The sequence below is a fragment of the Colletotrichum truncatum genome (genome assembly GCF_014235925.2).
Source record: "Colletotrichum truncatum strain CMES1059 chromosome Unknown Contig_0007, whole genome shotgun sequence".
NCBI classification, from domain to species: domain Eukaryota; kingdom Fungi; phylum Ascomycota; class Sordariomycetes; order Glomerellales; family Glomerellaceae; genus Colletotrichum; species Colletotrichum truncatum.
This window is the reverse complement of record NW_027222404.1, coordinates 62,938-78,768: the sequence shown is the minus strand read 5'-3', so window position 1 is coordinate 78,768 and position 15,831 is coordinate 62,938. Positions and strand designations below refer to the sequence as shown.

Sequence of the window (15,831 nt, the reverse complement as noted above, 5' to 3'; positions counted from 1 at the left end):
ATGGAAAAAAAAAAATGTGCTGTGATTGTAAGTTATCGTCAAAGGGGGGTGGGAAATTCAACTACGGACGACGGTAGCGCAAAGAAAAGGTCGAGCACGTCAATGATAATTCAGGGTCCCCCGCGTGGCCCCGAAGAATTCCCCTCCAAATGGGATTTGCCCCGCCGGAAGGGTGGGGGAGGGACAATAGTGTGGTATCTTTTTTTATCCTTTTTTATCCTTTCTTTTTTTCCCTTTTTTTCTTTTTAAGCTTTTGGTTTCTGGTGCAGCTGATGTACTCGATCCGCGCGGGGGGTAAAATACTACTGCAACTTAGCAGACACCAGACGGCTTGTACGAGTAGGAGATTTTAGTTCCGGGTACCCGAGACGCCGTGGTTTACCTTGTTCGGTTGGCTTTGTCATCTGTCGCCTACTTCAACTGTGAAGGTCGACCGCATCGGTCGGATTGGCTTTGGTTTTCCTCTTTTCCCAGACTATTCCTACTAAATAGGCTGAAATCGAGGTTCGTGATGAGGGGGCATCGCGAGAAAGCCAAAGTCTGGGGAACGGGGACCCGAACGGTGTTACCATGACTCGGGGTAGATGAGGGACTTTTATAAACTGGGTATTCCAAGGGAATCCTTGGATCATCGGCATGAAGCTCCCGTACTGGCGCCGCTTGGAACCATGGCGGTGAGAGAGCGTGGAGGGGTTGGTTGAGGTTTGGGCGTGATGTAGATGGTATGGCGACGTTATGCCATGATTTTAGTTGTCAAGAAGTGGTGTTTCTGTACGGCGTACGATGTAACTTGAGAGAATGACGAAACAATGTTGGCTTGATTCTCCCCCTCACTGGTCAAAAGCCAAGCTGGATTTCTTGTTCTTCCGCCTCATTCTTGATGATCAGCTTATGTAAGGCGGCACGGTTAGACTTACGGTTAGACTTATCTTATCGTATCTTATCTTGAAGCGTATCGATAAGCCACGGTGATAAGTCACGGTTCAACAGTGGACAATGCAATGAAATGTAGCAGACCCAAATAATAATACGAAGAACACAACGCATGGCATCCATCTCCAAATATCCCGTGTCCTTGGTTAGTGGTGTAGCTGGAAGATGACGATAAAGGCGTTTTTTAACTGTTTACTTACGCCTTTGACGTGCTCAACATTGACCTCTCATCGATCCCTTCCAACTCCGTTCAGCCAGCAACGCCCATGTCGATCTTACACGAGTCTGAGCCATGTTTTCGGATTTAGGCCATCTTCTAATGAAGAGAGCGTCAGAATTAGAGAAACTCGTCCCAAATTTCGACTCCCTTCATTGGTGTATCATCCAGCAGTTAACCGTAACCAACGAGGCTCCAGCATCCAATCTATTCATTTACAACCCTAGACTGCATCCCTTTCTAATCCAATCTACCGTATTGGTCGACTATTAGCCTAATCCTCCAGCCATGTGCTCGGCTTGTCGCATAAACTCCTCCTGCCTCCCCCTGTTGGTTATTCACCTGGTAAGCCATTTGCAATTCCCAATCATCCCATCCCCGATGCTACTCTGCTCCGTTACCCATCACCTCCTCCTACCTCCTTGACAGTCTTGGCCCGTACGCCAACCCCATTCGGCGCCTTGGTCCGGCATTCTGCACGTCTTCCGGTGGTTTCCCAGTCCCACCGTCTCCGCAATGTGTACCTGGTTCACCTTTCCCTCCTGCCCTATTTAGCCTTCCAATCAACAAGATGCATTTTGCTCGTGTCCTATCATTTCGGCTCAAAGATATCACTTCATCTCTCTTCTCACTATATTGCTTCCCCCGAGCAACATCTTATACCGTCCTGTTCGGGCAGTTCATGACCCTCTTTACATGCGACAACGTCACATCCTACCCCGTCTTGGGATGCCCTTTACTTCCGCTTCGGTTCGCTTGTTTATCCCCGGTCCCGTTTCGAGTGATCGTCCATCACAGCCAAAAGTCGTCATCGTCCAACTCGTTTCCCTTCCGGTCATTTTCCCACTACACCACTAAAACAAGCAGCCGTTTTCGCCCACGTTTTCAGTATTGCCTCAGTGCCTAAGCAATATGTTAGACACATTATTCCGCCTTGGCGGCCTGTTGGCGCCTGGATCTTCATATTGACGTCCCTCCTTCACCTTCGCCTGTGCTACGATCGTCTCTCGTCGTCTTGTAATTCGTTGCGCCCCCCCCCCCCCCTCGGGACTTCTGCCGATTGTATGGCTGTCGCCAAGAAGACCTGCCGAGACCTGTGATATCTTCGACCTGCTATTGCATCTCGCCTACATGGGCCCATACCTACCTGCCATTTCGATACTGTAGCACCTCCTATTGTGTCATTACCAGAGAGGCATCCCATGGAGCAGCCTTCCCGGTGCTTGCTCAATGCGTCGAGCAGGCTATGAGTTTTGATGTCTTTAAAGAGCCTGTCTCCCCCAACTGTGTTGTCGTACGTGCAACGTCGAGTCTTTGTCGCCTGCGGAAATCTTGACCGACACCATGCGTTGGCTATCTGCTGCTGCACTGGGCTCCGTTGCCCTCGTCGGCTTTTGTAAGCAAAAAAGCAAAGGACTCTTCCGGCTTCTCGCCTTACTAACACATCCTTGTAGCTGTCGCACAGGAGGAGCAGTCCACTTACTGCGACAGCCTGGGCCGATGCTTTGCTTCTCACACCAATGAAGGAGGCATCACTTATGGTTTCGCCATCCCTGAAGGGGCTACATCTGGCAGCTCCTACGATGCCATCGTCCAGATCACCGCTCCCATTTCAGTGGGTTGGGCCGGTCTGGCATGGGGAGGTTCCATGACCTACAACCCCCTCACGATTGTATGGGTGAACGGAGAGCAGGTGACGGTCTCTTCACGCATAGCCTTGTAAGTATCTCAACTCTCAACAGGAAGATATTGGTACTGACTTTGAGGCAGCGGCTACTTCACCCCTCCGCCATACGATGGAGCAGAGTACACCGTCCTTCCAGGGACCGTTGTTAATTCTACACACTTCGCCGTCACGGCTCTGTGCAAGGGTTGCACCTACTTCGCCCCCTTTGGAAACGACCCAACCGCTCTCAACCCTGACGGAGAGAACTATCTAGCCTTTGCGTACTCGGGGGTTCCGGTCGACGATCCTTCGTCCAATGAAACGACCTTTGGCATACACGAGCGCGTCGGACACTGGAACCACAACTTCGAGCCAGCCAAGGCCGCCGACTTTGAGGTCTGGGCCGCGGGTGACGGTGGTGGTAGCGAACCACCCTCAAGCACCACGACCCTCACGACTGTTTTGACCGCAACCTCGACCGCGACGGTCCGTAGCACCACCACCCTACAGACGACAGTCACCAGGACCGGATTCCCATCGAGCAGCGTGACTGCAACTGCCTCGGCCTCGCGTTCTACCTCAGCGTCGGTTTCCACGTCGGCCTCCGCATCCAACAATCCCGTACTCCCCTTGCCCAGCTCGTGTTCCGGTGTAAGCCCTTTCAGGTTTGGGTTCCAGACCGCCGCCGGGTGGAAAGCCGTGAAACTCGCGGGTTCTCTCTCTGCTCCCCGCGGCGTGGCAGTAGACTCGAATGGAAACCTGCTCGTGGTGCAATCAGGCAAGGGTGTCACCATCCACACTTTTGGAAGCAACGGCTGCATCTCTTCGTCCAAGATGCTGATTGACAACCCCACGCTCAACCACGGCATCGGCTTCACGCCGGACGGGAAGACGCTGTACGTCAGTTCCATGACCACGGCCTGGTCGTACGCGTACAATGCCCAGACACAGTCCGTCAGCGGACAGACAGTCGTCGTGAGGAACATGCAGCAAGGCGGCCATCCGACGAGGGCGCTCGTCATCCCGCCGGCCACGCCGCATCTGCTCGTCATTCAGCAGGGCTCGTACGACAACTTTGATTACGAGTCGCTTAACAAGGCTGTTGGTCGTGCCGTGGTCAAGGTGTTTGATATGCGGAACGTGCCCTCTGGCGGTTGGGCGTACGCCTCCCAAGGATGGTTCCTTGGTTGGGGCTTGCGTAACGAGGTTGCTCTCTCTGCGGACGGGAATAACATGTATGTCCTGGCATCTTTTGCTCTTCTTTTGTTCCGACCACTGACCTTGATTATTAGGATTTGGGGCGTCGAGAATAGCGGTGATAATTTCGCTCGGACGGTCAACGGCAGAAGTTACGACATTCACAATGACAACCCTGCAGAAGAACTGAACTTCCGTACGTTCCCCCGCCTCCTGATTCCATGGCAGGAAGATTTGAATTGAACTAATAACGATGCAGTGGGCGATCCGTCTAAGCCAAACGAAGATTGGTACGGCTACCCAACCTGCTACACTGTCTGGGAGCCCTCGGTCATCACCGACAAGGCATTCAGCGTCGGCGCCCAGTTCGTCGTGGCCCCCAACAACACTTTCAACGACGACACTTGCACCGAGCGCTCTATCGCGCCTCGTCTGTCTTTCCAGGCACACAGCGCGCCCATCGGGTCCATCTTCGACAAGGACTTTACGAACCTGTACGTCACGCTCCACGGCTCATGGAACAGGTCGCCAGCGACGGGCTTCAAGGTCTCCGTCGTGCCTTTCACGAAGCTTGCCAACGGCCAGTATGACCCCGTCGCGCCGCCAGACTCCAAGACGGGCTACAGCGACATCTTTTGGAGCACGAACGTGGCGTCGTGTACGGCTTCGACGTGCTTCAGGCCTTCTGGTATCATCTGGGACCGCTCCTTTTCGAGGTTGTTCGTTGCTAGCGACAACACTCAAGAGGGAGAATTGTTTATGCTCTACAAGTCATAGATCTAGTTTACGAGTTCTTGAGGCTAGACAGTAGAATTTCCAAAACGATATCATTTTGTCGAATTTTTCAAAATATGATTAACTGCGAGTGAGCAGCTAATGCTCTTCTCCATGGTACGCTACCACCGCTGCTATATCCATAGCCCGTGACAACAGACGTGGCCGGGTATTCTCAGTGACTAAGTAGGTTAAATATCATTCAACGCGCCCCCCGGCAATAATCAACAGCCGACACTCTCGTCGGAACGGCGTGGTCCGACCCTGCCCAAAAGCCCAGAACGGAGGAAAGGTACCTCCAGCCCCAGAACCTCGCCATTCTCTGCATCCCTGACGAAAACGAACCGGTCAATTGGTTCCGAACCGTAGTATATCCAGTCGTTCAATGTCCAAGACGTGCAATCATGTGACCCGAGCCCTTTGCCCGGCAAGTCGGACGCATCGCCGTACACGGGGCTGAACCACAGACGCCACGACTCGCGCAGGATGGTCTTTCCGTCCAACGTATCTTTCCTTGCGTCTTCAGTGGGGAAGAGCCTGAAGGTGGAATTGATGGGGGTGAGGTGCTTGCCGACGGTCAGGGTCCAGATTTTGGTGATTGCGGAGAGAATGTCGGAACCGTTGCGGGATAATCCAGACAATAGAAGGGAGTCTGCATCTTGGACGATTGTTGCGTCCACGCACGCTCCCTTTCCATCGGTCTTTGTTCCACTTGTAAAGGTACCGGTGAGACTGTCTGCTTGCTCCCGCGCGATGGCATCGACGGCCGGGACAAACGTCGACAACAGTGCGTCGTAGATGTACGGGACGGCAGCCATATCGCCAGCTGATAAAAGGATCACTGCGATACCGTATTCGTCGAGGATGGCGAACTGGCTGCGGTATCCGTAGGCACCACCGGACTTGGCGTATATCGTCACTTGATGGGGGTGCTCCGGGACGAGAGCAGGCGGGCGGTAGATTTCCCATGGGAAACCGGCAAAAGAGTACGGTGATCCCACGAAGGAATGCGGTTTAAGCCACTCGCGCGTTTCTGTCGGTGAGAGTATAGTGCGAGACAGGATGCCGTGTGCCAACGCTGAGAGATCAGAGAGTGACGAGACGAGACCGCCACCGCTGAAGATTCGTTAATAAGGCAAACTAGTAGAGTGAAAGTAGGACACTTACGGCGCGTTGAGCCCATAGTCGCTGCCCCAGCTGTTATCCACTGGGGGGATCACTGCTTTTTGTGTATCCCCTGGGCTTGGTGATGTATTGCGTAATCCAAGAGGCTCAGTTATGAGTTCGAGGACGAGCTTGGTGTAGTCCTTCCCTGTTACTTGCTCGACGGCGAAGATGAGCAAGGTGAAGGCCAAGTTGGAATACGCTGGCCGTTCCATCGGTGCGGTTATTGGTTGTGTTTTTAGCATGCCCTTGAGGAGTTCATCTCGAGTACAAGCTTTGTTGAGACCCGTCACTCCGCATGAAGCGAAAGCGTCATCGTCCAACGACGGTAGTCCGAATGTCTCAAGGTAATGCTTGAGAAAGTGGTATTCTGAAAAGCCGACTGAGAGTTTCATTAGCAAAAATAACGAGATGTTTGCCAAACTCACTTACAGTTCGCAGGGGTCCCTGACAGCTGAGAACCTAGAGCACGTAAGGAAACGTTTCCCCAGGAGATCAAGGATGAAGGATCGTTCAGCTGTGAAATGTATTTCGTGACAGGATCATCGAGGTTGAGCCCGCTTTTCAACAGGATTAGATCTGAAAAGACTTTAGAAACCGATCCGATGAGATACTGAGAGTCTCGTGTCAGTTCTTTGGTTCCGTTGACGTTCTTCTTTGCCAGGTGGTGGTATTCCCACAGCGGGGTTTCCGGCGAGGATTGGTCGACGGAGACGACGGCAAGGGAGAAGGATGTATTATCCGTGGCCCAGCCTGCGGTGATTTCTCCCGCAAGGGCTTTCTGAAGAACTTTTTCAATGGATGATACGCCTTTTTTGAAGGCATCGGAGTTGGCCAGGTCCGAAGGTCGCGGGACCACAGGGCCTTCTGGCTTACAGTCAAGTGTTGCCAGTGTGAAATGGGCGAGCATCAAAAGTTGAACTGCTTTCATCTTGTTGATTTTTCTATGATTAAGAAGTAACAGAATGAATTGGGTATTGGGGTTTACGTGTGCTATTTTATAGCTGAATTTCCATATCATCTCTTAGAGCCGCTGACGTTTTCCCAGTGCAAAGTTGAATGTCTCAAAGATCGATCTGATCCATGCCAACGTAGTAAATGCTAGCTTATATGTTGCGGATGAGAAGAACGCGAGATACGAGGAATACGATTGGACGTCTAAGCCACTGCTGCAGATCGCTGTTCTGATCGTTACACGCGTGCCCAAGGACCAGAATGTTGGACCACGCTAGTTCAAGCCACTCTTACGAACAATAGAGTTATTGCACCAACATGCCATGTGATCTCGAGGAGCACACGCAATTAACGGTTCTAGACCTTGAATCTATCTCAAATGATGTTAATGTAGCTGGGATACATTTCAAATCCTCGGGTCATGTAAATTCTGTGCATCTCACTCTTAAACCTGCCCTGACATGCAGTTAAGATTGCTCTGGCGCGTCGGTCACCCACGGGATTTGGTCTCAATGTTTATGGCATTATTTTTAATCAGTTATCTGGATTTGTACGCACCATCTAATACGTGTTAACAAACCGATAAAACCATGGAGTTGAGACTTTACCAGGTCCAACTGGAAGGGGCTACGGCGTGCTGCACAGAGATGTCAACTTGGTAGTCAAAACATAGACCTGGGTTAGCTGTTCTAAGAAATACACCTCCTATCACTGGCATATTTAATGTGCTTACATGCACGCAAATGATACGGACACACCGAGCCATATTAACCGCCATACGATTTGCTTGCTTGATCACTGGGCCGTGGGAAAGCCGCTATTTGTGGCATTCAATTTGCCATCATTGTGAATACTAGGCGTGCATTGGACATGGGCTATTGACTTCAGAGATGAGGACCCCGAGGCGGAGTTGAGTTGGACAAATAACTTCAGAGATTCGGATTTTCTCTCTCGATACGTTATTGGTGTTGATCTAATCGCCGTCGTGACTCCATTGTAAGATGCATTTTGTAGTTCTAGGTCGTCACTTTTCTCATTTTCCAACCCGTTTTACGTAGTATCCGCCAAATTAGGTTCCGAAGTAACGGCATCGATGCCGATTTCTGCTGGTGGAAAGTTTTCTGAGCAGACCTGACTTTTGAAAGGCGTTCGCATATGCTTAGAAACTAGGGCCATTCCTGGATCGTGTTCTGAGGAATCTGGTTGCTTGGAAAGCTTCATGAAAGCATTGGCTTCGTCGATGTCCACGTTAAGTAATTTAAATGGCCAACGAACAGCTGGCCGAAAGATGAAAAACTCAAAATGCTTGAGTACTGAAATTATGCAAATACCTTATGTCAAGCAACTTGGAAGCTTTCGTGATGGGCCATTTGGCGTGAACCTTGGTCTCGTAAAATAAGAACGTCTTATTCTTGCCATGAACGTTCGCAGGCTCTTGAGGGGCAGAAGCATCCCAGCATATCGCAAGATGTAGGGGCCGTCGAAGAAAGGCTTTTAGTTTTTCATAAAACCCCACTGCTCAGGCGTTCTGCTACTTAAGACAGCCGTACATGGTGAAAGTAAGCGATGAATGTACAGAGGCGGATATTGACGCTAGGTACAGTAAGTCCCTACCCAGTACAGTAGGTGAGTTGCTGTAGTAGCTACCGCTTCGGTGACAATACGCCCGGCTTCGACCCACAAGGAGCCATAGGCCCCGCATAAATGAACAAGCCAATGGAAACTTAGCACCAGACTTTCGAGCTTTAGGGGACCAAAGCTTCCGTCACAAGCCGAGCGCAATTCTTAATTCTCAACACCACCACCATCAGCTTGCGACTACATCATCCCTCCCAATGGCCGGCGGCCGCAAGAATAAGTCTTCAGGCCCAGCGCCTCCGTCCAAGACCCTCGTACTCGATAATGGCGCATACACCATCAAGGCTGGCTTTGTGTCCGACGAGCTCACCGAGGAGCCTCGAATCATCCCCAATTGCGTCGCCCGCGATCGAGCAAGAAAGATTTATGTAGGGTCGGATCTTGACAAGTGCCGCGACTTTGGAGAGATACAGTTCCGCCGCCCCGTCGAAAAGGGCTTCATAGTCAATTGGGAGGCACAGAAGGAGATTTGGGATCACGAATTCTTCGACGATAAAGCACCACAAAAATGCGATCCGTCTGAGACCAGGCTTCTTCTTGCAGAGCAGCCCAACTCGCTCCCTACCTTACAGTCGAATTGCGACCAAATTGTTTTTGAAGAATATCAGTTTGCAAGCTACTACCGAGGCATAGGTGGGTAATTTCTTGTCTTCAGTGCCGTCATTCTGTCGACTGACTGGTAATGTCTTTCTAGGAGCTGCATTTAATGCATACCATGATGTCCAAGGCATTCTCCAGACACCTCGAGACCCGAACACGGTTCCCCAGCTGCCGGCCGAAGTCGTGCTTATAATCGATTCTGGCTATTCCAACACCATTGTTATGCCTCTCCTCAATGGTCGGCCCCTGCATTCAGCTGTCCGCAGACTCGATGTTGGCGGAAAGCTCTTGACAAACCACCTAACTCGCCTGCTATCGCTCCGCTACTACGACATGAGGAACGATACGTACATTGTAAATGAGATTAAAGAGCAAGCCAGCTACGTCTCGCTGGATTTCAACGGCGATCTTGAGAAGACATGGAAGGGAACACGGGGCGAGAAGAGAGAACCGTACTTGACCGGAGCTGGCATCGCCAAGGACTATGTCTTGCCTGACTTCCACACGCGTACAAATGGCATTGTCAGAGACTATGACCCAGCCATGCATACAAAGTCGAAGAAAATAGCGGCACGTGCCGCGGACAACGATGAGGACATTCTGACCCTGCGGAACGAACGTTTCTCTGTGCCTGAACTGCTTTTCCAACCTTCCGACATAGGGCTGCGTCAACCTGGTCTGGCCGATGTCATCATGCAGTCGCTGTCCGAGCTGCCAATTGGCCTATGGCCAGGACTGCTGGCTAACATAGTAGTTGTCGGTGGCAACGCCTTGTTCCCTGGGTTCATCCAGCGTCTTGAGAAGGAACTTGTCAAGAAGGTCCCCGATGCTTGCATTGTCAGGGTTGCACATCCGGTTGATCCAATCACGAGTACATGGCGTGGTGGCGCAAATCTGGCCAAACACGCTGACATTTTGAAATATTCTGCCACTAAACAAGAGTACGAAGAGTACGGCGGCGCCTGGGTCGCGCGCAAGTTTGCCACAGGAAGCACCGGCGACTGAATTACTACCACGCCAATACCGGACTATAGATTACCACAACATAAACCTGTGCCTCAGAGGCAAGTCTACGTGTGAGCCCGGCACTCTGTATGCTCCAAATGCATTGCAGAGTTTCTACAGGTTAAAACCAGCCGGCCATGCAACTGCAACAGACATGCAGCCTTTCAAACACAAACGCGCCACCATCCCAATACCAATTCCCAGAAAGACTTCTGATGCTGAAGACTCTCTCCCATGTTGAAAGGCCGAGAAGGAGGTCCAGCCGAATGAGAAGAGTACTGGCTGAATGGGATTGTCAGCGCAAAGACTCTCAGTGATGAGGATTTGAGGGTGACGGCCATACTGTGGTTGACCTACTTGGGGCTCCCATCTTCACATCGTTTTATGCACTCCGCCGAACCGACTGAGGCACCGGTTCCGACCCCCGGGATATCACGTTTGAGGCGGGCAAACTTGGCAGAGAGTGGACTACCCCCAAACGCTGCTGCGACAACGCTAGATGGAAGATTGAAAAGGCCATTGGCGACATTATGTGTGCCGGCGTCTTCGGAACTCAGCGCCGAAATCAGGGTCGCGTTCCCGCAGCCTTAGGATGATCAGCAGAGATCCCTCACGGTTGGGCAGATACAGATACTCACCAGTGTTTGCCATCGTATGTAGGCTTCCTTGCGGGAATAAGGTCATCATCCCCTGTGGCAGGGTTGTCTTGACGACGCGAGCACCATTCTCCAGCGTCATGTATGTCTCGGTAGTGCCTTCGATTGATACGACGTAGTTGGAAGCACGAGCATGGTAGTGCGGCGGCAGCATGGCGCAGGGACCCAGACTGATCCAAGCCATCGTCATGCCGTTACCGATGGTAGCTGGAAATGTCGCAGCATTGGCGTTGACCACCCCACCGGGGTTGTTGGTATGGTATTCGTGGGTAAAGTAATCAAAGATCCAATCCTTGTCTTCCGGGAGGATGTTGAGCTTATCAAGCTCCGTTGGACTGGTTTTGAGCGATCTGACGAGATCCGGATACAGGGCTTCGTCAGTGGCGCCAGTTGTTGTGACAGATAGACACAAGAATAGATAAAATAAGCCTATTGGCGATATGAACACTGCAATCATGCTGGACGAGGTGAACAAGGTGAAGGCGACCAGCAGGGTTCAACTTGATCATGGGTTTCCGTCAAGACTTTTCTTGCTCTTGCGAACCAGGACAAGGGTTCTTTTATCAGCGAAACTCTATGCTGGGCAAGAATGCTTACTTGCAGTTGGAACCGCAATCGTGGTTGTGCGAGGTTGACAAGGAGGAAATCGCTGAGGGACATATCTCAGTGCGTACAACAAGCTAACGCTGGCTTGGGTTATATCGAATCAAGTGATTGGAGTTATTTCCAGATGGTGCGCAGAACTTTGGGCATCTCAAAGCTCGTTTCTCGGGTTCTGCAGGACAAGCTTTTGTTCAGGATTCCCATCCCCGTCGACCCATTTCTGATTTTTCCATGACTTGGCAGCCTTACTTCACTTATACGAGCGGCAGTGAGTTGCACATTGTTGGACCAAGATGTCCAAGGATCGGAGTTCCCTAGGGGATCTTCGAACCCTTCGTCCCTTGTGCGACGGAACTGCCACAACTGCTACGACCCGCACCCGCCCTGTGACAGACGTAAGTGGCTTTGAGTGACATGCTTGTCAGGATTTGATGTAGCCCGAGGTCCTAAATTTGATAGCGTAAGTCGTCGGCCCGAGCTGACCCAAATTTGACACCGTGGTTCGGGTCACGTAGACGGTTTAGAATGTGTATGCTCGTCATGTGTCACCGCACGATTGTCCCCGGAGAAGTTTCACTGGGCAATGTCGAGTTGAGAGATGTCACAGATTAGGAGATCACATCTCCCCGTAATCATGCGCGAGTTGTTGTACAAATCTATGTGGCTTGTGCAACCTAGAGATAGGACGCTGGGAATCAAAACGTTCATTGTGGCAGGACAGGTCTGGTGTTCAAGGAGAGCTGGTCCTGCTCTCCGGGACGGGAGCTTGGAAGAGCCGGTGTTTCCTACTGCGTGATTTGGTAAATCAAGAAACACTGCGTTAGCGGCGCCCCCGAGCTGACGATTCACATCCTGTTCACAAGACACATCATTTCCAATTCTCACCGAACCCTTCTAGTTGCAGTCAGCAGAGGCATGAATCCAAAGGCCGCGTGATGCTGCCATTCACGTTAACACCGAGTGGCGAAGACCTTGGCTATGGGAGGTTGCACACATTAACGTCCTAAAAGAATCGCCTGTCCATATGATTGTGTTTACAACATTGAAGAGATTTCGTTCAGTTCGGGCTAAATTACCAAGACACCTTCTGGTCATGTGTTCCCAACTCACATCTCCCTTGATGCCAATCAACTCAGCGGACACTCGGCCAGTCAAGCAACGGGTCACAAAGAAGAGAAACGTGACATAATTGTCAGAGCGTGTAAAAAGAATAAAATAGAGATAGTCTATTACAGCGCTAGCTTTGGCATCTGAACGCCTTAAACGCTTTGCATCAAGGGTATCTCATAAGAAAGGCACAAGGGCTCGCTGATGAGAACCCGCGCACTCTGCAAACACTACTCGGAGGGGAAACCGAGCCAAATCTGAACCCGTGGCAAAAGGTCACGTCGTGTACTTTGAAGATCAAGAAAAAAAGGAGCTGAGAGGATTGTGTCACATTCCAGTGACTTCGCAGAGTGGGGAGTCGGTGTGGAAAGAGTCCACTTGGGAGGAAGTTCGAAGCAAGTCCTTGTCGGGATGTTGGTCGTGAGCGACGTGATCTCCCTGTCGCGAAAACTACAACCGAAAAAGACAGAGGAGCTTGCTTGTTCTTCTAGGAGCAGAAGCTCCTAAAGGTGTCGCAAGAAACGTCCTCGGCTTGAGCACCCTACGTGAAACGTCAGCAATCTATGCAGCAACCCGCGGAGCTTGGAAATAGTACAATCACACTGGGAAAATGGTCAGCAGGGCCACAAACGAGAGTAAACGGAGTTGAGAACTTACAAAGGTCGAAGTCGAACCCTCATTGTGAACCAAGCAGTAGCCGCCACAGCAGCCTCTGCAGAGCCTCTGGGTGCGTTCAATGCAATCGTTACACTGGTCCTCGTTATCAGCTCAGGTCTCTCGGCGTTCATGGCCTGGTCTTTTTCGACTTACATTGCTTCCGCACTCCCAACAGCTCTTGGTGATACGAGGCTGTGTACATCTTAGTTAGCATCTCCATACCAAACAAATTCAACATGCAGAGCATCGAAAGACTTCATGGTTTTAAACCATTACATAAGAGGAACATAGACAGCATTGTGGCATACACTTTGGAGCAGGCTACGCCAGACGGCGGGAAAAACGACGTCGGGCCTAGCCTAGTAACACCCTTTGCGCATCGATGACCTCGCTTGCGATGCATTTCGGGAAGCAGGTGCCGTTTCGTACCTTGATCTTGGGCTGGCTCTGTTGCTCCTGGTGCTGGACCCAGGCGCCGCCCTCGGCGTCGACAATGACCACGTCGGTCTCGGCCAGCTCGATCGCAGCGCTGGGTGTCTGGTAGCACTCTTCACACCACCACTTGTTACAGCCAGCGCAGTAGCGCTCGCGAAGGCAGTCGAGGCATCGCGCGGCAAAGGACGGGTTCGCATCGGCTGCGGGCTGCGGCGTGGTCGCGGCCTTCACCGAGGACGTCAGGACGGGCGGCGGCGACAAAAGCGGGCGTTGGGCGGCGGGGGTATCCTTATGAACAGCCATGCCCTCAGGAGCAGCACCGCAACCGGCGCAGCCGCCCAGTGCTACGGTCGCCACGGCCCAGTGTCGCGCAGAGGCCGGAATCTTGACCTTGCCGTAGGCCGGGGAATTGATGTGATGAGGGCCGGTGCACGGCACGGCATCGAAGGCGATGATGCCGTGGCAATCGACCAGTGTATTGGCCCACTCCTCGACCAGCGGTCGAGTGATGATGCGGCCCTTTTTCTGGTACCATTCGTCTCCCTCGCTGCGCAGGGAAGAGCTCAACGCCTGCTGCGACTTGGCGTTCCACCCTGCGCTGATCTGCGCAGCATGGGACACCGCAGCAGCGGTCGATGCGTCCGATGTCGTCAGCGGCAGCAGTGGGCTGTCTCTCGCGCCAAAGACGTAGAGCCCCTTCAGTCGCGGCATGCCCTCTGGCCGCGAGGGCCGGCAGGCATACTGAAGAGAGCCGCAGAGCTTGCGCTCGTTGAGGTTCTTTGCGCCTCGGACGGAGAGAATGCGCACGCTGTAGGCAGGGTCTAGGATGATCTCGTGGCAGAGCTCGGCGGTGACGGAGAGACCGTCAAGGATCAGCGTCTGCACATCTTGGAGAATGTTTCGGCGGCGGATGTTGGAGAAGATGCCTCTCAACGGACCGGAGTAGAAGCTGTTGGGAGGGTTTTGTCGCGTTAGTTCTGGATTCTCGCACCGCCGCCGTTGTAGTCACCCCTCCCGGCGCTGTCCCCACTGCGCGACCGTAATGCGACCGAGAGAAGGGGACAAGGAAGGATGGCCAGGTAGGAAGATAGGAACAGGGGGATAAGACATACTCGTCTTCAGTCAAATTCTCATCGAGTTGAACATTGCGCCATACTTCGCCACCACGATCAATGCCATCAACGTCAAACTGAGCAGTTCGGACCTGTGTGAGGTCTAGATGCCTGAACACGCCTGGAGTATGAGTAACAAGGTCTCGGAAGCTTCGGCTTGTGGATGCGAGGTTCAAGCGATCATGGGCAGAGAGATGGGGAGTGGTGTGAGCGAGAATAAGAGGATTGTAAAGAAGGTGGAGGAGATTTATGGTCGGGTTCTCGTAAAGCGTGTAGGCGTCGTCGACGTCCTGGAGCATGTTACGGCGAACGCGCGCAATGGGGTGAATTGGGGGAGCTGAGTCTAGTTATTATGCGACGGCCGGAAACCACGATGGGCTTGCGGCGATCAGACTGGAGGGTAAGGTGTTGTGAATGGTGTTGTAGTAAGGAATTGGGAGGCGGAGGGGGCGAGCGACAGGAAGATGTATGGCCGTCGAAGTTGCTGGCGCTGTCGCAATCACTCGGTCGGCTTATATGACGATGACGTTGACGGTGTAGTTTACATGGGGGCTGAAATACTAGGAGAGCTCAGCTTTGAAGTGACATGGGAGATCAGTTCAAGAGGCGCTTCCTCGAGGACGACATGACGGTCTAAATATTCGCGCCGTCAAAACTTGACCAGGGACAGGATGCGTGGACGACAGGCTAGCGTCTGGGGGCAAGACATGACAAGAAACGTGGAGTGTGCATTCATCTTTTTGGGGCTATGAAGGTAGCTTTGCGGCGAAGAGGTACTCCGCGAGGCACGCAAGCAAGGCAAGGTCGGTAAAGGGATGTACATGCGAGCAAGGGACCTGGGATATTGGGGTCGACCGCACCATCAACAAGATGCGCCGAGAGATGCAGCACGGGCGGGCTAGTGCTCCGGCAGGCTAGACCGGTCCAAGTTCTAAGTGGATGGATGTCCAAGTTGCCCTGGCTCGCTCATAACATACCCCCAGATCCTTTGCTACTCTACCCTCCACTTTGTCTGAAAAAGCATAACAAATTGAAGCGCAGCAGCGACTCAGTGGTGTAGGTAGAGTAGGTAGATCCGACTGAGAGCTGCTGTGCGCAAAATCACACCCACCC

At 52.3% G+C, this 15,831-nt stretch overlaps 5 protein-coding genes across 5 annotated transcripts; 2 read left to right on the top strand and 3 right to left on the bottom strand.

The window, feature by feature from the left end:
- Positions 1-2,494: 2,494 nt before the first annotated feature.
- CTRU02_210401 (carbohydrate-binding cytochrome b562-like protein) lies at positions 2,495-4,790 on the top strand (the record flags this gene model as incomplete). The annotated part of the gene is made up of 5 exons (XM_036733583.1): positions 2,495-2,546; positions 2,605-2,869; positions 2,921-4,051; positions 4,109-4,209; positions 4,273-4,790. 5 exons carry the CDS (start codon positions 2,495-2,497, stop codon positions 4,788-4,790), a joined length of 2,067 nt encoding a protein of 688 aa, XP_036574675.1.
- A 221-nt stretch (positions 4,791-5,011) lies between these two features.
- On the bottom strand, positions 5,012-6,882 carry CTRU02_210400 (beta-lactamase family protein; the record flags this gene model as incomplete). Its single annotated transcript, XM_036733584.1, has 3 exons — positions 5,012-5,903; positions 5,955-6,333; positions 6,384-6,882. 3 exons carry the CDS (start codon positions 6,880-6,882, stop codon positions 5,012-5,014), a joined length of 1,770 nt encoding a protein of 589 aa, XP_036574676.1.
- Positions 6,883-8,740: 1,858 nt separating this feature from the next.
- On the top strand, positions 8,741-10,148 carry CTRU02_210399 (actin; the record flags this gene model as incomplete). Its single annotated transcript, XM_036733585.1, has 2 exons — positions 8,741-9,176; positions 9,238-10,148. 2 exons carry the CDS (start codon positions 8,741-8,743, stop codon positions 10,146-10,148), a joined length of 1,347 nt encoding a protein of 448 aa, XP_036574677.1.
- Positions 10,149-10,501: 353 nt separating this feature from the next.
- CTRU02_210398 (uncharacterized protein) lies at positions 10,502-11,261 on the bottom strand (the record flags this gene model as incomplete). The annotated part of the gene is made up of 2 exons (XM_036733586.1): positions 10,502-10,734; positions 10,787-11,261. 2 exons carry the CDS (start codon positions 11,259-11,261, stop codon positions 10,502-10,504), a joined length of 708 nt encoding a protein of 235 aa, XP_036574678.1.
- Positions 11,262-13,017: 1,756 nt separating this feature from the next.
- Positions 13,018-15,017, bottom strand: CTRU02_210397 (ubiquitin fusion degradation protein; the record flags this gene model as incomplete). Its single annotated transcript, XM_036733587.2, has 5 exons — positions 13,018-13,055; positions 13,165-13,264; positions 13,325-13,363; positions 13,601-14,555; positions 14,719-15,017. The coding sequence occupies 5 exons, from the start codon at positions 15,015-15,017 to the stop codon at positions 13,018-13,020; spliced, it is 1,431 nt and encodes a 476-aa protein (XP_036574679.2).
- Between the last annotated feature and the right edge of the window lie 814 nt (positions 15,018-15,831).